At 49.1% G+C, this 23882-nt stretch overlaps 2 protein-coding genes across 7 annotated transcripts; both read left to right on the plus strand.

Moving 5' to 3' along the window:
• The first annotated feature begins 4129 nt into the window (after positions 1–4129).
• On the plus strand, positions 4130–5370 carry LOC147245713 (uncharacterized). The gene is made up of 2 exons (XM_086185328.1): positions 4130–4988; positions 5043–5370. Exons 1-2 carry the CDS (start codon positions 4197–4199, stop codon positions 5295–5297), a joined length of 1047 nt encoding a protein of 348 aa, XP_086041454.1. The 5' UTR covers positions 4130–4196; the 3' UTR covers positions 5298–5370.
• Positions 5371–13015: 7645 nt separating this feature from the next.
• On the plus strand, positions 13016–20596 carry LOC147245714 (uncharacterized). 6 transcript variants are annotated; one of them, XM_086184565.1, is made up of 15 exons: positions 13016–13088; positions 14319–14864; positions 14952–15118; positions 15207–15278; positions 15360–15493; positions 15603–16045; positions 16203–16530; positions 16618–16845; positions 16935–17478; positions 17620–17832; positions 17926–18206; positions 18303–18559; positions 18925–19173; positions 19268–19922; positions 20022–20596. In XM_086184565.1, the coding sequence occupies exons 2-15, from the start codon at positions 14320–14322 to the stop codon at positions 20025–20027; spliced, it is 4122 nt and encodes a 1373-aa protein (XP_086040691.1). In that variant the 5' UTR covers positions 13016–13088; position 14319; the 3' UTR covers positions 20028–20596. The 6 variants fall into 6 exon arrangements, with proteins under 6 accessions (XP_086040691.1, XP_086040690.1, XP_086040692.1 ...); XM_086184564.1 differs by lacking the exon at positions 13016–13088 and adding an exon at positions 13162–13356; XM_086184566.1 differs by lacking the exon at positions 13016–13088 and adding an exon at positions 13162–13356 and having other exon boundaries at positions 17965–18206.
• The last annotated feature ends 3286 nt before the right edge of the window (positions 20597–23882 follow it).

Raw genomic sequence — 23882 nt, forward strand, 5'->3', positions numbered from 1 at the left:
GCCTCCACTCTCATTTAAGTAGCGTGATGGCCTGGGAGTGAGTTCTATAAGATGATATCAATGAGAGTCAGAAAGTGTATTTTATTTTGTTAGATTTATTCTGTGCATCAGATTTTAATGAGGACATTCCTATGTGGGGGTTTGAAGACAAATATGTGACCTGAGTGGATTTTCTCCAATTTTAGGGTTAGAGAGACAAAAAGATGTTCCGATATTTTTCCATCCATCCATCTTCTCCCTCTTCTCCTGTTGAGGGTGGTGGGGTGGAGCCTATCCCAGCAGCCTTCAGGCAAGAGGCGGGGTTCACCCTGGATGGGTCACCAGTCCATGGCAGGGCCAACACATAGAGACAGACAACCATTGGCTCTCCCAGCCACACCTACGGTCAATTTAGAGTCTGGATTAACCTGGTCCCCTCTTGATGTCTCAAACCTGGAACCGTCTTGCTGTGAAGGGACAGTGCTAACCACTGCACCACCGTGCCGCTCTATAGACATTCAGCTAGGGGTGCAACGAAATAGTCAACTCACGAAATGATACGAAATAAAGATGAAAGAAAATCAACAGTCAGAAATGCAAAAATCAAACATGATTTCCTTCCTTTACATGCAGACACAAGTTTTCGCTGCGTCAGTGCAAATAAAAATGCTCTTTGCTTTGAAAAAAAAAATTCTTTAGTTTTCTCTTATTTAGACTACAATGCAAACACAAACTTAAAATTTCAAGTAAAAAATGTGCTTTGTTGTTGTAAACAGTGAGGACAACTACATTCTTGAATGAAAAGGAAAACAACAATTAAATAAGGCTCAGGGCTGCAGTCTCGTCTAGATCTAGAATGTCTGACCTCAAGGAGCTGGAGAATTGAGCCTTCAACAGGTTCATATCCTCCTATCATGCTAGCAGTGCTCGCTGCAGTCTACGGAGTTGTGGACCCTCATCGTTGGACCACGGTCTTTGTTTTATCCTCCATCGTCTCACCGCTGCCTTGTCTTTTACATGGGAAGCCCAAATACGTCCACGCAACCGATTTGTTTGACGAAGGAGCGTCCGCTACTTGTTGGACCTCCATTTTGAAATAATTGTTTTGCTGCTTCTTCTTCTTCTGTGGTGTTGCTACAGTCTTTTTCTTCTTCGAGAGAGAGCATCTCCTCTGAAGTATAAGAGTAAGAACCAGCAAGTTAAATTTAAGACTTTAAGACCTCTCAGAATTAAACTTCAGACCAGCTTTACAATGACAGGCGTCCAGCACTTTAGAGAACCTGGCTCTCTGGCCTCCTCCATACAGCACTCACATAGGCTTTCCCGTCCCCACATCCACTGTAAATGGAGTTTACCATGGTGGAGCAGGTTATTTGGTATTGTGGTTGTTGGCTGCAGTGACAGCACTGGGACAGAAGCATCTCTGGGTCCATTGTCCTGGCTCTGTGTGACCTGTAGCGTCGGCCTGAGGGTAGCAGGTCAAACAGGTGGTTGCTGGGGTGAACGGAGTCCTTGATGATGTTGAAAGCTCCCCTGAGGTCGCGACAGCCGGCGATGTCCTCCAGGCTGGGCAGAGAGACACCGGTGATTTTCTGGGCTGTGCTAACGACCCTCTGCTCTCCTGTCTGCTGCTGAGCTCCCTGCATACCAGGCTGTGATGCAGGACGCCAGGATGCTCTCTGTGGTGGCCCTGGAGAAGGTCACCAGCAGCCTCTCCTCCAGGTTGTTTGTCCTGAGCACTCTCAGGAAGCGGAGACACTGCTGGGCCTTTTTTACCACCGCCGTGGTGTTAGCAGTCCAGGAGAGGTCGTTGGATATCTGCACGCCCAGAAATCTGATGGTGTGGACCCTTTCCACACAGTCCCTGTGGATGTAGAGTGGTGCTGGGTCCGCTCTGCCCTTCCTGAAGTCCAGAATTCGTTCCTTAGCTTCTGTGGTGTTCAGTTGGAGGTTGTTGACTGAGCACCACCCTGTCCGTCTGTTGACCTCATCTCTGTAATCAGACTCACCCCCCCCCCCCTGAGATGAGCCCCACCACGGTGGAGTCGTCTCAAACTTGATGATAGAGTTTGAGAGGAGGGTCTGGAGCAGTCGTATCCTTGTGGAGAGCCGGTGCTGAGGGAGATCCTGCTGGAGAGGTGGGGGTCAAGACTGACAGACTGTGGGCGGTTTGTTAGAAAGTCCTTAATCCAGAGGCAGATGGAGGTGCAGAGACCCAGGTGTGAGAGCTTCTGGACCAGGATTAGTATGTTGATTCTAAGTGTTTCTATGTGTTGTCCTGACAGTAAAGTACCATCACAGGTAAAGTTTCCAAACGCAGTTAAGTCAGGTGGATACGACCAGAACCAGGAGAAGACAAATGCACTGTAACACAAGAAGTCAGTGCTGAACTTCAACCATCCTCATCTATAGGATCAGATTAACAAGTGTCACTGCCACCTGATCAATGATGGAAATGAATACAGGATAATTAATCACATGCATTTAATTATTTTATCTCCTTCAATGTTATCAGGCCTTTCATAGTAACGCGTTTTTAAATGAATATTTTAAGTTAAACAGGTATGAAATATGTCTTGGATGAGGAGAAAGGAGGACTTGTCAGAAGATATCAGGATTTCGTTTAAAACATCGACATCTTTAAAGCAGCTTCAACAAACCCTAGGAAGTCAACATCATTGACCATCTTTTCATGTGTGAGCAGCGTGGGGGGGGGGGGGCTCAGGCCCGAACAACGCTGCTTGCAGCTTTAATTCTTTTTGCAATGTTTACTCGACCCCACAGCGATATGGGAAGGCCTGACCAGCAATCAGTATTTGCTCTTATTTTATTCAAAGGTTCAGTGAGGTTTGTACCTCTTGTTTGACAAATGCTTGATGAAATTTTTAGTCCAAGATATGTAAATTCTGTTTGTTTCCATTTTATTTTGGTATTCTGCATGCATGTAGCAGTACAAGTTTCATTTAACGGCATCAATTCACTTTTCTCCCAATTTACTTTCTATCCTGACAGAGCACCGTACTGAGTAATCTGGTTAAGGTGCTGAAGTGAAGATTCCACCTCTGTTCAGTATAAAATTATTTCATCACAGTACAACGATATCTTAGATGTTTGCCCTCCAATTCATATGCCCTTTATATTATTGTCAGATCTTATTTTGTCAGCTAATGGCTCAATGACCAAATTAAAGAGTAGACCTGAGATTGGGCAGCCTTGTTTTGCACCTCGATGGAAAGTAAATGGTTTTGAAAGTTAAGGCAGTTTTATTTTTAGAGCCCGTTTTCACCACCAGTTTGTCTCCAGGCTTCATGGTATCATAACAACATCCTCTGTCCTTAGACCCTCACATCGACTGAGGAGAAACTCCATCGAAAACCCTTTTAACAGGGAAAAATCTGAGAAACCTCAGGGTGAGCAACAGAGGAGGATCCCTCACCAGGAGGGACAGACGTGCAGGAGATGTTGTTACAGACAAGAAAACAGTTTACAATACAAAATGCGGGAAACATGGAAATGTTAATAACAGCTGAGGAAGGAAGCTTCTGGTAGGTGAGACAGGGAGAGCAAGCCAGCTTGATGGGGGACTGGATGGCAGACTGGTTCATGGGAGGGGAGCACAGGCCGGTGTAACAGCAGGGGAAAGGTGGGGGGTAGGGGGGCGATGCAGGTGGCGGTTGGTGCCGAGAGGTGGAGCTCCGGTGGATCTGTGGATACACAGAGAGACTGAGAGACACCAAGGACAAACTACAAAGTGAAACAAGTCATGGTAATGAGGAAAGGAGAGGAGGGGAGGAGATTCATCATGTAAACCAATCCCCAAATATTATTGATGAACTCCAGGGATGGGAGGAGCCTGTGTGCATGCAGGTGAGTCTGATGCAGCACCAGCTGGGCTCCTTTGTCTGCAGGTTGTGATTGGACGCCATCTTGAGACGACTCCAGTCGGCCAGAGAACAAGGTTGGAATTTGGATGTTGGAGATGAAGGCAGTCAGATGATGCCAATGACCTCATCAAAAAGATCAAAGAGATCAAAGACATTAGTCAGAGAGGGTTTGTCAATTCATGAGTTTGGAATTTATCTCAGAACCTCATGATGTCAGAAAGGACGTCAGCACATATGAGAATACGTCGGTGTTAAATGTTCTCACACTTGGACATCCAGTTACACACAACAACCTCAGAGAGTCTCAGAGCTTGAAAGACAAACTGTGACCTGATGAAGTCCATCAGACGCTTCATGAGGAAGGAGAGGGTGGCAGAAAACCAGGAGCTGAGATCCCTCAAGATGGCATTTCAGAAGCTCCGGCTAGAAATGCAGGAGCTGAGGGCTGAGGCCTTGAAGAAGGACGAAGAGAAACTGTCTCTGCAGATCAAACTGACGGCTGAGGAGGTTCTCAGAAAAAAGACAGAAATGAAGGTGTCCTGCCTGGAGGAAGAGCTCGACATGATAGAGCAGGATGTGGCTGAGGCCAAGTCAACTATGAGGAAGCTCCAGGAAGCATTGGAGACGATGAGGAATCTTGCCAATGACAAATTGAGAGAAAAGACCCTGGCTGTTCTTGAGGCCAGGTCCAAGACAGAGCAGCTAGAGGACGACCTGCAACACAAGGACCTCGCTGTGAATGAGGCAAGGTTGAAGGTGGAGCAGCTCCAGAAGGAGCTGCAACTGAAGGACCTGGCTGTGAACCAGGCCTGCACCACCATCAGTCAGCTCCAGAAGGAGCTGGAACACAAGGACCAGGCTTTGCATGGGGCCAGGTCACATTCCCAGCACCTTCAGGGACTACTTCAGAGGCTTCTCAAGAAGGCCAGGACAGAGCTGCACGACATGGACTTGGCTGTGGAGCCGACCAGGGCCAACATACAGGAGCTACAGGGGGAGGTGCTGAGCAACGACCAGGCCGTGAACGAGGCCATGTCAACCGTCTGGCAGCAGCAGCAAGAAGTGGAGATGCTGGAAGGTCAGGCCTGTGAGGAGCTGCCACAGGAGGAGCTGACTGTGGACCAGGTCAGGTCAGGAACCAGGGAGGATGAAGCTCAGGAGGAGCTGACTGTGGACCAGGTCAGGTCAGGAACCAGGGAGGATGAAGCTCAGGAGGAGCTGGGCACAGCAAGAAAAGCCCATCAAGACCTGGACATCAAGACGCGACTGCCAAAGCACAGGGAGTCGTCAGAGCAGGAGCTCATCTTCGCCACCAAGACCAGCGATCTGGAGTCCTCAAGTAAAAGGAGCAACCAGGAAGAGCAGACAAAGAAGAAGAGCAAGAAGAAGGAGAGAAACTGGCTGTTGAGGCTTTTCAAACGAGGCTCCAAATGACCAGTTCATCATGAGTTGTTATGTTTATTGTTCATTGGTGATAAAATTGTTGATAAAACGACGTGAATCAAGTTTGACGAATCATTGAACAGTTTGTGGATTTGCTTCATGTCATTGCTGTTTTTATTGCAAATAAAAAAATTCAAACAAAAGTACATTGTCAGTATGTTTTGTGTGTGTGTGTGTGTGTGTGTGTGTGTGTGTGTGTGTGTGTGTGTGTGTGTGTGTGTGTGTGTGTGTGTGGGCTCCATCCCCCCACAACCCTTACCAGGATAAACGGTAGAAACGGGATGGATGGATGGGGCTCAACTGTTCCTTGCTGCAGCATTTCCAGTCTGAAGCCATGAATTATAACTCAGGACAAGAACACATGAATATCATAATGACACTGATCATTCAACTTCATCAGGAGACCTACTTTTTCATTTTAGTTCATTCTTTGTTTGAAACATGGGGATTTTTCCTTTAAAAGTCTAGTGTTGCACAAAAGATCGGAAAGAAAAATCACAAATAAAAGGATCAAAGTTGTCAGATCGTCGTGTCGTCAATGAGAGGAAGTGAAATCTGGCCCTGAGGGGCCGGGGCCAAGTCCCTGTGGTGGTCAGTCATCGGTTCCAGTGGACTCCTGGATGTAAACTGGCCTCCACAGGAACAGGAACTCCAGGACACTGAATGGGCTTTGATTTAGAAACACACCTGTTTTTCATGGCTCTCAGGAGGCTTCACCATTCCAGTCATGCATGATGCAAAGAACTGATCGAGTCCTTCAACCTCATCCAGCCTGAAACACTGAAGGATCAGGGAGGCTGCAGCCTGTGGGGACGATCCACCACATTCCTCCTGCAGCACCTTCAGGAACGTCTGACCAGATGCGAGCGACGCCTTCTCCCGTGCTAGCCTACAGCAACATCTGCTCCAATCAGAAGACATCCAAATCTCATCCCAGCACAAGGAGATGTTCCAGATACCTCACTGACATTTAGACCTGCTGTTTGTTGGCATTTATGTGAACTTCACATGAACCTTCATTCTTTTCACAGTTGAAACGTCTAAAAATGTCCAAACTCCACGAGTCTGTGACTTCAGACAAGACGACCAGCAGCACCAACAAATATCCCAGATACTGGACACATTCTGCTCATGAACCTCGTGGGTTTTTCAACACTTGTAATTCCAACTGGAGCAACACAACTTACCGCTCTCTCTCTCTAGTTCAGTGACACTGGAGATCAAAATCCCTGCAGCCGGTCGAAGTCAATCAGACAGAGAATCACAAGACAGCTCTCGACCAATCAGATACTGGCAGTTTGTGTGAGGCTTCCTATTGGCCAAGCCAGTATTAGAACACCCTTTGGAACATTTAATTAGCCTGGTTGAAAAAGATGAAATCCGATTTGCATTTTTGAAGCATTTTCAGTAGACTTTGACATGGGATTCTTCATATTTCCATCATAAATACTGAGCAGTGGAAAGACACCGACCTTGTTTTATATTTGAAACTAAACAGTAAAAATACTTCATACCAGCTGAGCCAGTACTCTGGGAAGTGCCTTATTACATGGTATTTGTATGTGTAACTTCTTCTGTTGGAAATGTTAAAATTCCTCCATCAAGGCTGGATGAAATTTCTTTTCATCTGTTCTGCATGAGGGACGCTGATGTTGCTTTTCTCCAGACGAACAGTAAAAAGACTTCATCATGGTAATCAGGGAAGTCCTAAATTAGAGGATAATTTGATGTTGAACTCTGTCTTTGAGAACTGCTAACAATCCAATGTCACTGCAGGCCAACAAGGCCTTTTATCTGTTCAATGGGATGGACTTTGACTGTGCTTTTATCCAAACTGAACCGTGGCTCCTATCGTACGTGTGGTCAAACTCCAGCCCCCGGGTTCACCCCAGGTGTGACAGGTGTGTCCTGGCCTCCTGTCTGGGCTTTCTGACACTCATGCTACTATGAGGGCTATGCTACTGGAGGAGGAAGTGGCAGAGCCTGGCTGCTGCTGCTGCTGCTGGCAAAGGTCAGGCTTCCTTCATCAGTTCTCTTTGGGTGCATCCTCCAGCTCACCTTCCACTGGTCTGCAAATTGTCTGTCCGTTTCCCAGGATCTCTCGCCTGCTGATGGTTCTCACCTCTGCAGCACCTTGGGGCTCTCTCTGTAGGTGGGGGAGGACGGCCTGCCTGGAAACCTGTGACCTGTCATGTGATTGTAGACCAGGGGCCTCACGTATTCACGCGGTTTATGCAAGAAAAACTTGCGTACGCAAGAACTAACGCTCACGTTCAGATGTATCAACGCAAAAAGTTCGTCGATTCTAGAAGTTGTTTCACGCCAACTCTGGAGGTGCCGTAGAAGTTGGCGGAAAGCCACTTCTTGTGAGGGCTGCACGGTGGTGCAGTGGTCAGCACTGTTGCCTCACAGCAAGAAGGTTCTGGGTTCGAGTCCCAGCTCGGGCGTGGGATCTTTCTGTGTGTAGTGTCCATGTTCTCCCTGTTCCTACATGGGTTCTCTCTGGTACTCCGGCTTCCTCCACAGTCCAAAGACATCAAGAGGGGACGAGGCTGATTGGATACTCTGAAGTGACTGTGAGTGTGAATGGTTGTCTGTCTCTATGTTGGCCCTGCGATGGACTGGCGACCTGTCCAGGGTGAACCCCACATCTCGCCCGTAGATGCTGGGATAGGCTCCACCCCCCACGATCCTTACTAGTAAGGAATAAGCGGAAGATGACGATGACGATGACCATTCTTGCGTTAGCTGCACTTTGGTCCGTTGGCGACACCCTGTGGCGGTGTTTGGTAACTGACATTATTTGATAACCGCACATACATCGGGCACAAAAAACCTTCTAGCGGGAGATGGCGGACCGGAGGACGGGCTGGCCCGAATGCCGCTGGTCCTGGCGGTTGACTCTGAGCAGGTGGACGGGCTGGCGCGGGAGCCGGCAGGGGTGCTGCACGTCGGCGGCATGTCTGACAGATCAATTTCTATTAAACATATTGGTTTATTTAACGTCTGATTCTGTGTATTTGTTGCCTTCACATCTGTGGCAAAGCAGGTGGAAATGTTGCTAAGAAATGGAGTTGCCACTGACCCTCCAGGCTCTCGGAGTCAGCGTGGGTGGTGGCGACAATCCCCCCCACAGAGGTTCTGCCCGTGACGCCACCCGCTGCTCAGATTCCGTCAGGTGCCCCTCTCCCTGACCCCCACCTGTCTGGCCCGCACTCCTCCTCTGGAGGGCAGCTGTACGCCGCTTGACCTCCACCTTGAGGTCCTGTTGGTGCCATTTTCCATGTTGTTATTTAAATTTAGATTGAAGCCAATTGATTATTGTAGTTATTTCATTTAGTGATGCGCAGCATTGAACTTTAGCCAATCACAGGTCCAACCACTTTTTTTTCATCTCACGGGGTGCGTTGCTCCTTCACCCACCTCCTTCACGCTCTCACTTCTTATCCACTCTCAACCTTTATTGTTTATGCTGACACCACTGGACAGGCTGTCAAACAAACTCTGCTGTCTCTCCTCCTCCACCAGCTCGCACGCCGTGAACCTCTTTTTCTTGGACATTATTTAGCGATCGCCAACAGCGGAGACCCTATTTGAATGAATTTGTGTATTTATAGGTGGGCGTAACGGAGGCGGCCCGGTCGCTCCGACATCTGTGCTCAATTCCACGCTGATTGGGATGTATCAAGGAAACGTGCGTGGATTCTGGCGTTCGCACACATTGATACTTCCGGATTTTTTTTTGCATACGCAACTCTCTCTCTTCTTGCGACCGCAAGTTTTTAGTATGTGATCCACGCAAGTATTGATACATGAGACCCCAGAGCTGGAACAAAATTCAAGTGAGACCAAATTCCCCTCAGGCTCGGATGGCCAGGCTTCATTTTGAGCTGATCTGAACTGGACACCATTACAAAGTGTTTGAAGCAGGAATGTGGTTGTGCAGCAGCAAACAAGCACATCCACGATCAGCCCATGAAGACCACTTCTGATCCAAAAGCCTCACAAACTAACGTACCCACTTGAAAACAGCTGTGATGGGTGCTCTCCCTCTGGTCCTGCTCACCCTCAGCAGGAAGAATCCTGTTTTGGGGAGCGTTTAAGAATGACTAAGGTAGTCCAATACAATACAATACAATATGAGGCTGCACGGTGGTGCAGTGGTCCTCACTGTGGCCCCACAGCAAGAAGGTTCGAGTCCCAGCTCAGGCGAGGTTAGTCTCCATGTTCTCCCTGTTCCTGCTGGGTTCTCTCTGGTACTCCAGCTTCCTCCACAGTCCAAAGACATCAAGAGGGACCAGGTTAATCCAGACTCTAAATTGACTGTAGGCGTGGCTGGGAGAGCCAATGGTTGTCTGTCTATAATTGTTGGCCCTGTGACGGACTGGTGACCCGTCCAGGGTGAACCCCGCCTCTCACCCATAGCCACTGGGATAGGCTCCACCCCCCCGCGACCCTTAACAGGAATAAGCAGAAGACAGTACAATACAATATAATGTTTAATGATGGCACAACAGGACAAGTAATCCAGTCGTGCAACATGGCGTCATCGTGCTGTGTTTTCAGGAGTAAATCGTGCCATATTTTCTGCACAGAGACATAAACGGGTCACGACAGGTCATCAGTGACAATCCTGAAACAACTGTTCCAAGTGCTAAAAAGCAGACGAGTGGTTTGCTGGTTGGCGTAGCCTGCAGAGACGGTCAGGTGCTGCTGCTCGTCACAGCAGGGGGCTTCTACTGTACAGCTGGGCTGAAGGTAAACACACCTGAAACAGCTGAACAGCACAGAGCAAACCTTCAAACATGATGTGCTTAAGATGTGTAAGTGTACAATTTACTGCATCTGGTGTGTGTACTACATTGTCATGTAACACAATGAACATGAATTTAAAATTAAAACATCTTTACATGTGGAAGTAGTCCCCTCCCCAAGAAATGCCTGCACACAATCTGTACAGGTGCATTTCTGTACCTGTCCAACAGTTTTGGAGCTTCAACCGTGCCCTGAAGGCTGCCTTGCAGGTTTGATGGCAGGCTCAGGGCACTGGGAGCTGGCAGGTTGGAGTTGACAGCAAAGCCTGGAAAGCTGAGAGAATTAAGTCTGCAGAAAACAACATCAACAAACAAATTCTGAGACAGCAAAAGAGTTGAATCACATTTGAAATGAGATTAAAAAAATGTGACTATAAAATATTTGAAAGTACCTGTCAGGGAGCCTTTAAGTTTCAGCCCTGTTTATTCTGTATTTACTTACTTACACACACACACACACACACAGCTTCTTCTGATTAAGTGCTTCTAAATATTGCTCGGATCCATACCAAGGTGAGTATCGGTATCAGATTGATCGATACTTTTGTTACAGTTTCTCTTCCATTCGTCCAGCAAATTACTGGAATTTTCAGTCATGCGAGCGCAGCTTCTCTCCACGTCTGTGCAAACGGCGCAGCTCCTTCTCTCTCTGGGAGCAGCCCATCATGGCAGAGGGAAGGAGAAGCTGTGTGGAGCTGATTCACTGCAGCTGATAGGGACACGGCCACACGGGGTGTGTTTCATAAACTCATTCACCACTGTGGTTACACCACAAACTTACACAAACATATTAAAGCAGCTCATCCTCTGGAGGAAGAAGTTGAGGAAGGAGGAGAGGGGAGATCCCCAAACCCAAGGCAGGAAAATGAGAATTCCTCTTCCATGAAGATTCAAGTTACAGACTTAAGTATCTGAATCACTTTATGTCACCCAGACAACTCACAAAGTTCCATGGATGTCACGAGGAGCATTGCTGAGACGATGGCGAAGGACCTCCAACCGCTGTCTGAGGTTGATCAGGAGGCTTTCAAGAGTCTCGTAACAAATATCAGCATGTAATGGGAGTGATTCTTTGTTGCCATTAAGACATTGTTGTATTTATATTTGTCACCAGTGACTTTCTTAAACAGGCGTGTGTTCTAAATGGTTAAAGTAGGATTATTTTATGATCCTGTTAAATCCTTTGATATTGTCGTTCTTATAAAAACATGTTTTTTGCCTAAAATTGTTGTCCTGTGTTTTATCACGATCAACTAACTAAAGGCAAAATGACAAAATGATTCAATGATTGTGACATTTCAAGTAAAAAGTCTTGGTATAGTTGGGACCCGAGGTTGTGAGTGTGCACAGCTCCTTCCACCCCTCAGTTCTTGCAGTTCTCCACCAGAGGGCCTCATGGAACCAGCAGCATCTGGTGGGCAGAGTGACAGAGCCCAGTGTGCTGTCATGGATGAGGAGGAGTGGAGTGAGGTATTCCAGGTGGCATTGGAGTCTGACCTTGCTGAGGCCAAGGACCCCTTTCTCTAGATTCCAGCTGCATCACAACATGGACGCTTTCATTGATCCCTGTGCAGACCAGCAAGGTGTTGACAAACTGCATGATCACTGAGACTCACGGGTGTTGAGGGCGTGTGTATGGACAGACCGAAGGATCAGTTAAACAGTGACACATGAGATTCACTACACTTTTCCAGTCCAATAAGTTTGTATTTTATCAACTGGCTCTCCTCAACGACCTGTGCAGCAGTGAGGACAGAACATGGACTTAGTGTGTGCACTTGATTTGTCTTGTCTCAGCACTGCTGGCTGTAGCAGCCTGTGGTGCACATCAACAAACTACCTTGGGGACTAAAATGACTCTTGAATCAATCCCCCAGGAAACTACCAGCCCATCATAGCCCTTGAACTTCTTGATGTGTATTCATCGACTGGCTACATCTTGTTGACTTGTTGTTATTGAATGAATCTTATCAGTCTAATGCGAAGGGGTCATGTGACAGCCCTTCAGGAGCATTGAAGGTGCACTGAAAGGCATTTCTTCGACAACTTGAATTTGGCTTGATTTGCATGTGGGATGAAGTGTTTGCTTGAACCATAAAATGGCTGTCAATTTTGAACACTTGGATACCTTACAGCACTTAACTGTTGTATTCCAGGAACTTGGCTATTGAAAAGACATGGGATCGAACCTGCGACACCGAACATTTAACCTGTCGAGCCAAAAAACTCCTGTTGGTCTCAAGTCAAACCCAAAGTATACCAAACTTTCTAGAAGCAAATCAATACAATTAGTAGAACGATACACTGCAGAAAACCTTAGCCACTTTGCTAAATGAAGCCAGTTATGGATGAACCGTAAGGCCTTTTCTTTGGAGTCAAGCACGGCAGCGCCATGTTTGATACAGACCAGTGCTGCGTCCGGATTGCTGAGGAGGTCGTAGGCTGTCAGAAACCACAACTGGCGTGAGTAGCAACCTACTTGGTGACCTAAACTCCAAACTAAACACGCCCACATTGGAGGTTGGTTCAGGTGCATCCTACGGAGCTACCTATGGCCCACAATGCACCGTGGACGACTTCTTCGTCCCCTAAAAACTTGTGGATGCACGAGCCAAGTTTGTGCCACCAGCACTCACCCATTCTGATGCAACACGAACGTTTATAGTCATTGTTGATGACTAAAGGTGTGAACACACCTTTACAGGTGCGTTAATGTGCTTCATAGTAGAGTGAGTGAGAGGTGCGTTCAGAGTGGAGTGCAGTACGACAGCCAGGCCAGCAGGTGGGGCTTCTGTTGGTGCTGTCTACCTATCTTCGGTATCTGTGCTCTGCCAGCAGAGGTCGTGCTTCACCAATTTTCCAAGGTGTCCGCATGGTACCACCTTGTTTAGGTCGTAGGAGGAGGCTGCAGCGGTCGGTCGAAATAGTAAGATGGAGGTTTCCACTTGGCAATTCGGACGCAGCACAGGTACGCAAATCTGTCCTCTTCCTTGTACGTCATACTGCGCATGGGCAGAACGGATCGGGTGGGTGGTACCAGAGAATGTCACACAGACGGCTGTGGTGGTACGAGTCAGGTCCTTCCACTAAGTGCTCCCGGTGGAGTCTAAATTTGAATCGGCCAATAGAAAGCCTCCCTTCGAACTGCAATGTCCGATTGGTCGGGCGCTCTTCGTCTTAACGGCCCAGTCGGGTGGCAGGGACGTTAAAAATCGTCGCGGTCGAATAGAGAACAGGTAAATTATACTGCCCCACTTCTCCCGTCAGAAATGAAGGACTTTAAAAATACTGAAGTTCGAATTTTCCACTCACAGTGGCGGAGTTCCTACAGGTTTCGGACAGTTCTCACGGTGTAAAATGAATGAGAGTTCATACAAAATTCCTACGTAGCTCAATGATCCCCATAAATAAATGTCTGTATCAGAGCCTGAACATTTCGCTGTGCTTGTGATGAGATTTTTGTGTTCGCATTACCGTAATGGACGTTACTTTATGCTAGCAGGATTGAGGATGTCGTTAGCCGCTAAAGTTCTGCCTCTGAACGCTCTCCAAAAGTCTTTTACCATGTAGTCCATCAATTTAATTTATGACAGACTATTTGGTACATATGAGCATATTTATTACATTTTTATATTAGTGTGTTATGGGCTTTAATCAGTGGGATGTGACACATTGGGCATCACGACGCCAGCGGACGCAGTACTCCTAATACTTTGGAAATGAACGTTTAGTGGTGAACACTGTCACCTCACACCAAGACGGTTCCAGGTTCCTGCACGGGTCTTTCTGTGTGGAGTTTGTGTTCTCCCTGTGCCCCCCCCCCCCCAAAAAAAAAAAAAAAACAGTATAAGTGGTAGAAAATGGATGGATTAAAGTTTAGTGTGTATATGTGCGTGTGCACAAAGGTGCGTACTTGTGTGTTGGAAAATGTTGTGCGTGGCTGTGGCTCAGTTTGTCCACTGTCCTCCTGTATGACTGAGCCTCTTCTTCAGCTGACATTCATAGGGTTTATGAAGTGTAATAGTCAGTAAAATCAGCCACTGGTGCTCATACAGTCCAGGCATCACGCAGCACTCATTTATCTCCAGCACAACACACGAGTGGAGACGTCTTTACACCCTGCAGATGTGTGTAACAGGAGTGTTGTCTCTGTAACACAGCTTAACACTCAAAGATTGTCTTGTGTGACTCTTTACAGAATGGATTTTAAACCTGCGTTCTGTTACCACGGGGCTTCGTTGTCCGACCTCACCCTGGCGCCTTCGCCTGTGGCGTCAAGGCTGGCCCGAGCATCCAACCAGCAAGGGTCTGCTAAGATGTTAGAAGTGAAGAAGCCTGAGCAGGTGAGGGAGGAGGCGAAGGCCCGTGTCATCCAGGGTGGAGGAGACCCTGAGTGCTTCCAGCTGGTGCTCAGTGAGAGTGAGCTCCAGTTTGGCAAGTACCAGGGTCAGACCTTCAAGTGGCTTTTGAGCCACGATGTAGGTTACGCTTGTAGCCTCATTGTGTCTCACCAGAAAGAGAGGGAAGGCGGGGACGTCAGGGAGTCGCCCCTCACTGCAAACAAAGACGCCCTTGCTTCCTACGCCTGTCTCTTCAGAGAGATGACGGCAACCATCCAGAGGCGTATGATGTGCGAGGGCTCTTTATCTGTGAGGGGCATGGATGGGACGCCGGTGGGTTTTGGCGCTTATGCCAAGGAGACGCTACAGAGCTTGTATGAGTCCAGCAGCAGTGAGAGGAGAGCGTAAGTGTTGCTCTATTGTACTGTAAAGGTGATAAAGTGTGAGGGCACCCAGGTGTTGACTTCACCTGTTTGTTGTCATGTCTGCAGTTACGTGCAGTGGGTGAGGGAGCAGAAGGTGAGGGCAGGGTCACTCAAGTATGCACTGCAGACTTACGTGTTGTGCCGGGATGAAGAGGCAGCGGTGTCGGTGTCGTCAACGGCCTCGTCATCGTCAACGCCCACCCCCCAGCAGCCAGCGCAGCAGCCCACGTTCAGTAAGTTCCTTCTGTTTACACACAGCTGACATGAGCAAACTTCTCTCGTGTATTTATTTTTTCTCTCTGTGTGTTTGTGTGTTCACAGGTGCGACATCCATCGACCCGTCTGAGCTTTCAGCTGAGGATCTGCCAACTGCTGCCATGGAAGTCGAGTCCCGTGAGTGAACATTGATGGAGATGTTTGTGTTTCAGCTGTTCTTGTTTATGACGTGTGTGTGTCTGTTTGTGTGATATACAGAGGTTGGAGACACAAGGCCACCCGTAACTCCACCTGGACCGATCCTCTCCGGAACCCCCCTTTCTGATGTCCACCCTTCAGATGATGAAGGAGGACAGCCCGCAACCCCTGCCTCATCCCCCTCTGGTGCACAGGTAGTACAGATGAGCTGTTGATGTGTGTGCAGACACGCAGGTAAACTGCTGGAACCAAATTTTAAGATTTATATCTTTATATAACTGCCGATCAATGTGGTGGTTGCAGCTGCTGCCCAAAGGCTGGAGGCAGACGCTGCCAGAGGAGGACCAGGACTGGCTAGGCCGGGCTCTCTTTACACGCAGTGTGGGAGGGCAGCCAGTCCTCACCTCAGACCTCCACATGTGGTGGTTCCCCCCTGGACCCCGGCCTCTGTACATGCAGCCCCCCGCATCGTCCCATGCCTTTTACCAGAGCCGGTTCTTCCTGTGGGTGCCCGACAGGTTGTGGGCTTCCAAGCTAGTGTGCCCCAGCTGTGGGCGTCCCCTGACTGGAGCTGGCCTTTATAGGACGGTCCGGAGGGTTCTGGACATGAGCGGCTGGTACTTCATGGGCACGGAGTACCTGGAATGCCACTCGTGTCAGAGAAAGTACGCGGCGTGGGCGCAGAACATCGTGGGACAGCTGAGCCTGACCCACCAGACAGAGTTCCCCGCTGTCCTCACGTCCAAGTAAGCAGAGAGACAAGTCACTGGACATTTTAAATTGCCTTTAGTGCAGCCCTGGTTACTTACAGGGTTATCATTGTTACAGTTGTTGTTTTACTTTTCAGAGTTCTTATGTGAGTAGAATTCATGCTTCCATCATTCTCTCTCCTCTCTTTGACAGCCTGTCCTGTGACAAGGCCGTCATCTGGCAGCTTCAGCAGCGCACCCTTGTGGAATCTGCACCCTGCCTCCACGCCGCCCTGCAGGAGCAGCACAGGAAAGAGTGGATGTTGCGGTCGATGAGGTACCTCTCCGTGCTCCGCCAGCTTCGGGTACAGGGTTTTGCCAAACAGCCAGGGCTCGTGTCCATCCCACCCATGCACCCGGTACCCAGTGTACGCTGGCTGCTCTCCCTCTATGTACGGGATGCTCTCTCTCGTCTGACGGAGACTAAAGCCAGGGTCACATCCATCTTTGGTGACATCTTGAACATGAGCTCCACCAAGAAGGCAAGCTGTTATTCTTGTACAAAGTGAGGGCACTGACAAGTGACTGGACAAAACATGGGAATTACTTGTATTTCTCCTCTGTCACAGTTGACCAAGAAGCTGGTGGGTGATTCCGCCGGGACGGCTGAGTGGGTCACCAGCGTGGGCAACGAGCACGGGCAGGTGCTCATATCCGTCCTCACTCCCACTGAGGGGGGTGGGCTTATGCCCATGGCGGCTGGACTCATGCGGCGTTACCGAGAGGCAGGAAAGGCACCTCCACGGGTCATGTATGTGGACCGGGACTGCTGTGTCACTGGCAAAGGACACTGCAAGGTAATGCACCTCGTCTTGCAATGGTAGTGGCTTTGTTTTTCCCACCGTCACAAGCTTGAGGACGTTCACATATTCAACGTTTTCAACAGGTAGCAGCAATGTTCAGGGAATGGGATCAGCTGGTGGTGCGCCTTGATGTGTGGCACCTCATGCGACGCTTCTCTCAAGGTGTCACCACTGACAGCCACCAGCTGTATGGCCTCTTCATGGCACGGTTGTCCTTTGCCCTCTTGGAGTGGGACAGCGGCGACATGGAGCACCTGATGGAGGCCAAGCAGTCTGAGGCGGGGAGGGACGCCCGGGTGAAGCTCACAGCCAGAGAGCTGGCCCGTCACTGCTGCCGTAGGACCAGGGGAGTCCAGGAGACGGAGTGGCTCATCCAAGAGCTGCTGGACTCCTTCTGGGACCAGACGGACACCACGGGCGTCCCACTCATCAACCGCACCAGGATGACGGAGATTTGGAGCACAGAGCGTCGTCACCTTGCCTGCATCCAGGATCCAGAGGGGGTGGAGCTTTATGTCAAGATGAGGGAAGTGACCAGAGCGGGGGTCAGGCTCCCTGTGTTCCACTGTGCCAGAGGGTCCACCTCCCTGGAGTCATTCCACCTCCACCTGGACGGTTACATCCCAGGTGAGACATGTCTCCAACAATGTATTCAGCTTGTGCTCAGTCTCTCGTTCTGTCTCACTCCTGTCTTCTTATTTCTTTGTCCTCATCCTCCTCTTCCACCTCCTCTGCCTCTCTTTCTGTCACCTTCTCTTTCTGTCACAGGCATGAGCTCCAGCTCCCTCCACTTCCAGGTTTACCTGCTGGATGGACTGGTGAGGTGGAATGAGAACCGGGTCAGTGCAGCTGTGCAGAAAGCCAGCAGGACGACGCTCAGGTGCCACAGTGCTGAGATGCAGCACAGCTTCAACCAGCTCACCCAGGAGTTCCTGGGTCTGAAGCTGGTCGACAACTACACCCAGCCTGGGAAGTACACAGGTCTGTTGTCAGGGAGGAGGAGTCTTTTTTCACGCATGCATCCATTTTCACTGCTCAAATGAAGCATCGCATCTCTTTGCGTGCTTGATTCAGGGGAACTCATTGGGGTGGAGTACCTTTTCTCCCAGACAGGCGCCGTGCTGCCGCAAACTGGCCAGGATCCAGACACTCCGGATGAGATGGATGAGGCGGAGCAGGTGGAAGTACCTGCAGATGAAGGCTACCAGGAGGAGGAGGATGAAGACGCTCTGGGGGACATGATGTTTGCGGAGCAGTTGGTGCCTCTGCTCCTTCCAGGCCAGCCTCTCAGGCCCCTGCCTGCCATCTCGTCGTCACCACAGGCGCACCTGTCAGAGCCCACAGAGGAGGAAGACGTAAGCTGCCTACGGTCACTCTTAATGGGTCATGTGTGGATACCAGCAGCCGTGTGCATTTAAAGCCTCAATGACTGGTTTGTTCATTTGCTGCAGGATGTCCTCGGGCCGGACGGTCATGGAGGTTACCACCACGTTGTGCATCTGGCCCAAGCCATGGTCAACTTGCGTCACAATGCCTTCGTAACGCAGCGCCAGGTGAAGGTGATAATTGCACTCTGGCAGAAGCTGTCAGACAGGGACAAGGCGACTGTCTCCTTCCCTCCCTGCAACCAGGACAGGCTTGTTAAGGGCAAATTCAAGGCTGGACCTTCCAGGCCTGCTCACACACCAGCTGTGAACAGTGTGAAACGGTACATTTGAATTTAACATGCAATTGATTTGAATATGTTTGTGTCAATCCTCCTGACGTTTTTTTTTTTTTTAATTTTTAATCATTTCTTTTTTTTTCATTTTATCTTTGCCAAATATGGCACAATGCACTGTTAGAGTGAAACATTCAGGAACATCACCAGACAAACTCCCCAGCTATAATTAGAAGTGTTAGGATTGAATGTTTTGATGTATGTACAGTAACTAACTTTGGCCACTAGAGTGCAGCATAGCTGTTGGTCCACTGGTGAGGGCATGAGAGCTTCAGCTGTTTCCTTTTACGTTGCATCATTCTGGACTGCGAGACAGTTTGATAAAGGAAACTGATTCTTGTCTCCCGATGCAGGCCCCATCTTGAACAGGGTGCAGCTGCGCCACAGTCTCCAAGCCTCAGCAGGATTGTGGAGGCCATTTTTTTGGAACTGTGCCGGATACATTATGAGGGCCAAACAATCGCCGGTGCCCGAGTCAACCGGTGGGGGACTGTCTTGAGGGACTACCGTCTCATCAGAGACAACTTTCTTAACAGCAAGGACCTAGTGAAAGCCGCCCCTGTCCAGCTCTTCAACGTCAATCAGCGGACTCTGGCGCAGTGGTAAAACTTGAGTGTTTCAATCCATCCAAATGATAGTGACTGAGAGCCAGCACATGCTGATGCTGTTGATCATCATTGGCTCTCTGTCCTGCAGGCACAACAGCCGAAGCAGACGCATGGCGACAGCAACCGTCCTCTTGGCCGTGCCTGGGCCCGGGCCCAGCACTCAGGACAGAACAGCAGGGCCTCTAACTGTAGACAGGGCTCTGCTGAAGGGTCCGGTACAGCCTGACCAGGCTCTGGCTTTGCATCTGCCTCAGGACACCTCTGGTCAGGCTGTCACTCACTGTGGGCCCCTGGCACCAGCCATGTTCCAGGTCCTCACTGCTAGTGCCACTGCAGCAGCAGCAGTAGCAGCCTCCTCCACCGCTGCCCCCCCATGTGCCTCCACCGCTGCCCCTCCATGTGCCTCCACCGCTGCCCCCCTATCTGCCTCCACCGCTGCCCCTCCATCTGCCTCCACCCCCCCAGCAGGTGCTGCTCCATCTCCCACCTCCAGCACTGTACCCCGCAGCACAGCCTTTTACAGGAGGCTGCGTGAGGAGCAGCAGCGAAGGGCCCAGGAAGAAGGTGCTCCCTTGAAAAAGCCCAGAAAAAACTTTGAGCACTATCTTTGTCAGCGCTGTGGCCTCCCCAAGACCAAAAACTACGGCCACAGCCGCTACAGAGGGGAGCACTTCTGCTCCCGGGCCCAGGGTCGCTCTGTGGAGGACTGGCTGGCAGAGAAGAGGAGCAAAGACCCCGCAGAGGTGAGTTGCTTTATGCGATAAAACATCAATGTGACATGCATGTAGTTCTTTTTATGGATTGCCAACAGGTTTATTTTTTATCAATGTTGTTGTCTGCAGAATTGATTGACTTCGCCACTCAGGCTGTCTTGCTCTCAACCCTGACCTTGACCTGACTCCAACCAACTCTGCCAGGACCCCAAACCTGGCATCCAGCCTTTCAGGCGTCCCTCAGGGCAGAGTTCAAGCTCCAAAAGTACCTGACAGGTTAAAAAAAAACCCAATAAGGACTTGAATGAAGTGCATGTAGACTTGTTTGGGTTGGAGGGGTCCCTCATAGTGTGTGTGTGTGTGTGTGTGTGTGTGTGTGTGTGTGTGTGTGTGTGTGTGTGGCTTTGACTTTTGCTGGTGGAACTTCCTGTAAACACTCAGTTTTCCTACTTTGTGTTGCTCAAACACCACAACATCCTGACTGGCACTTTCCCAGGAGGCCTCTTGGCCATGGTGGCGTCCAACGACATCTTTACCTGGGCAGCACCCCGACTGCTGGCAGGCTCTGAGGAGGAGAAGCTGGAGAAATAATTGTAGTTCAGTTTTTCAAGTGACAATGAAGATATTTAAGATAAATGTGGTGTGTTGTGTTTCCTTTCCAAAGGAGGATTTTAATCATTGAACATTGTCCTCAGTGAATCATATCTCCATACATCCCTTAGTCATGATGCTGCTGAGTGAAATCTTTGTATTTATCATGACAGAAAAGCACATGCATGTACCATTGACATGAGATTCATCTTTGAGAAAAATACGGTGTGTTTAAAGAAAGAAATCTCTCTTCTGATGAGGCCACATCCTTTAAGCTTCCCTTCCTTTCCAGAGAAGTTGTGTAAAATGCCTCCCCCATGATCAGGGGGTCTCAGGGGTCCTGCAGGTTCTAAGACTTGTGAGAGAGGAAGATTCAGCAGGCTTCAGCTCCTGTGTGATGATCATGAAAGTGCTGCAGGAGGAGTGTGGTGAAGGGTGAAGCCTCACTGACACCTCCAACTCAGGCGATGATCCAGCCAAACTTTTACACACTGCAGCATTCAATTCCCACCAAAGCTCATTAAGGACTTCCTTTGCTACTTACACAGGACAGGAAGCAAAACCTGGGGACTTTTAGTAAATCCTGCCTAGAAGACTAGATGGAGGGCAGCACGAGTCCTTTGGCGTCTGAGAACATTTCATGTGTAGGCACAGTGTCCTTGAAGAACTCCAGTGAGGAAGCCTTCCAGCTTCGCAAAAATTGCAAAATGATTTGCAACATTTATTGCATGCATTTAGATTCAAATGTATTTTAAAAACGACCAAGTAAGATGCTTCATCTGAGCTGAGCATGTACTCAAAGAAGTACTAAGTCAGAAGGTATTAGTACACTGAACAACTGAAGGAAGGTTGAACAGTCTACATTTTCTTAATTTCAGTGGGAAGTACTTTGACCTCACTTCTCTCCAAATCCAAAGAAGGAAAAGTACAGCGCACCAGTTGAGCAGGTACGAGGACAAAGAGCAGAATGTGTCCAGTATCTGGGATATTTGTTGGTGCTGCTGGTCGTCTTGTCTGAAGTCACAGACTCAGGGGGAGTTTGGACATTTTCAGACGTTTCAACTGTGAAAAGAATGAAGGTTCATGTGAAGTTCACATAAATGCCAACAAACAGCAGGTCTAAATGTCAGTGAGGTATCTGGAACATCTCCTTGTGATGAGATTTGGATGTCTTCTGATTGGAGCAGATGTTGCTGTAGGCTAGCACGGGAGAAGGCGTCGCTCGCATCTGGTCAGACGTTCCTGAAGGTGCTGCAGGAGGAATGTGGTGGATCGTCCCCACAGGCTGCAGCCTCCCTGATCCTTCAGTGTTTCAGGCTGGATGAGGTTGAAGGACTCGATCAGTTCTTTGCATCATGCATGACTGGAATGGTGAAGCCTCCTGAGAGCCATGAAAAACAGGTGTGTTTCTAAATCAAAGCCCATTCAGTGTCCTGGAGTTCCTGTTCCTGTGGAGGCCAGTTTACATCCAGGAGTCCACTGGAACCGATGACTGACCACCACAGGGACTTGGCCCCGGCCCCTCAGGGCCAGATTTCACTTCCTCTCATTGACGACACGACGATCTGACAACTTTGATCCTTTTATTTGTGATTTTTCTTTCCGATCTTTTGTGCAACACTAGACTTTTAAAGGAAAAATCCCCATGTTTCAAACAAAGAATGAACTAAAATGAAAAAGTAGGTCTCCTGATGAAGTTGAATGATCAGTGTCATTATGATATTCATGTGTTCTTGTCCTGAGTTATAATTCATGGCTTCAGACTGGAAATGCTGCAGCAAGGAACAGTTGAGCCCCATCCATCCATCCCGTTTCTACCGTTTATCCTGGTAAGGGTTGTGGGGGGATGGAGCCCACACACACACACACGCACAAAACATACTGACAATGTACTTTTGTTTGAATTTTTTTATTTGCAATAAAAACAGCAATGACATGAAGCAAATCCACAAACTGTTCAATGATTCGTCAAACTTGATTCACGTCGTTTTATCAACAATTTTCTCAGCAATGAACAATAAACATATCAACTCATGATGAACTGGTCATTTGGAGCCTCGTTTGAAAAGCCTCAACAGCCAGTTTCTCTCCTTCTTCTTGCTCTTCTTCTTTGTCTGCTCTTCCTGGTTGTTCCTTTTACTTGAGGACTCCAGATCGCTGGTCTTGGTGGCTAAGATGAGCTCCTGCTCTGACGACTCCCTGTGCTTTGGCAGTCGTGCCCTCATGTCCAGGTCTTGATGGGCTTTTCTTGCTGTGCCCAGCTCCTCCTGAGCTTCATCCTCCCTGGTTCCTGACCTGACCTGGTCCACAGTCAGCTCCTCCTGTGGCAGCTCCTCACAGGCCTGACCTTCCAGCATCTCCAGTTCTTGCTGCTGCTGCCAGACGGTTGACATGGCCTCGTTCACGGCCTGGTCGTTGCTCAGCACCTCCCCCTGTAGCTCCTGTATGTTGGCCCTGGTCAGCTCCACAGCCAAGTCCATGGAATGCAGCTCTGTCCTGGCCTTCTTGAGAAGCCTCTGAAGGAGTCCCTGAAGGTGCTGGGAATGTGACCTGGCCCCATGCAAAGCCTGGTCCTTGTGTTCCAGCTGCTTCTGGAGCTGACTGATGGTGGTGCAGGCCTGGTTCACAGCCAGGTCCTTCAGTTGCAGCTCCTTCTGGAGCTGCTCCACCTTCAACCTGGCCTCATTCACAGCGAGGTCCTTGTGTTGCAGGTCGTCCTCTAGCTGCTCTGTCTTGGACCTGGCCTCAAGAACAGCCAGGGTCTTTTCTCTCAATTTTTCATTGGCAAGATTCCTCATCGTCTCCAATGCTTCCTGGAGCTTCCTCATAGTTGACTTGGCCTCAGCCACATCCTGCTCTATCACGTCGAGCTCTTCCTCCAGGCAGGACACCTTCATTTCCGTCTTTTTTCTGAGAACCTCCTCAGCCGTCAGTTTGATCTGCAGAGACAGTTTCTCTTCGTCCTTCTTCAAGGCCTCAGCCCTCAGCTCCTGCATTTCTAGCCGGAGCTTCTGAAATGCCATCTTGAGGGATCTCAGCTCCTGGTTTTCTGCCACCCTCTCCTTCCTTATGAAGCGTCTGATGGACTTCATCAGGTCACAGTTTGTCTTTCAAGCTCTGAGACTCTCTGAGGTTGTTGTGTGTAACTGGATGTCCAAGTGTGAGAACATTTAACACCGACGTATTCTCATATGTGCTGACGTCCTTTCTGACATCATGAGGTTCTGAGATAAATTCCAAACTCACAAACTGACAAACCCTCTCTGACTGATGTCTTTGATCTCTTTGATGTGGTCATTGGCATCATCTGACTGCCTTCATCACCAACATCCAAATTCCGACCTTGTTCTCTGGCCGACTCTGGAGTCGTCTCAAGATGGCGTCCAATCACAACGTCAC

Source organism: Aulostomus chinensis, chromosome 18 (genome assembly GCF_037954235.1).
Source record: "Aulostomus chinensis isolate RoL2024-O1b breed Wild chromosome 18, RoL_Achi_v1.0, whole genome shotgun sequence".
NCBI classification, from domain to species: domain Eukaryota; kingdom Metazoa; phylum Chordata; class Actinopteri; order Syngnathiformes; family Aulostomidae; genus Aulostomus; species Aulostomus chinensis.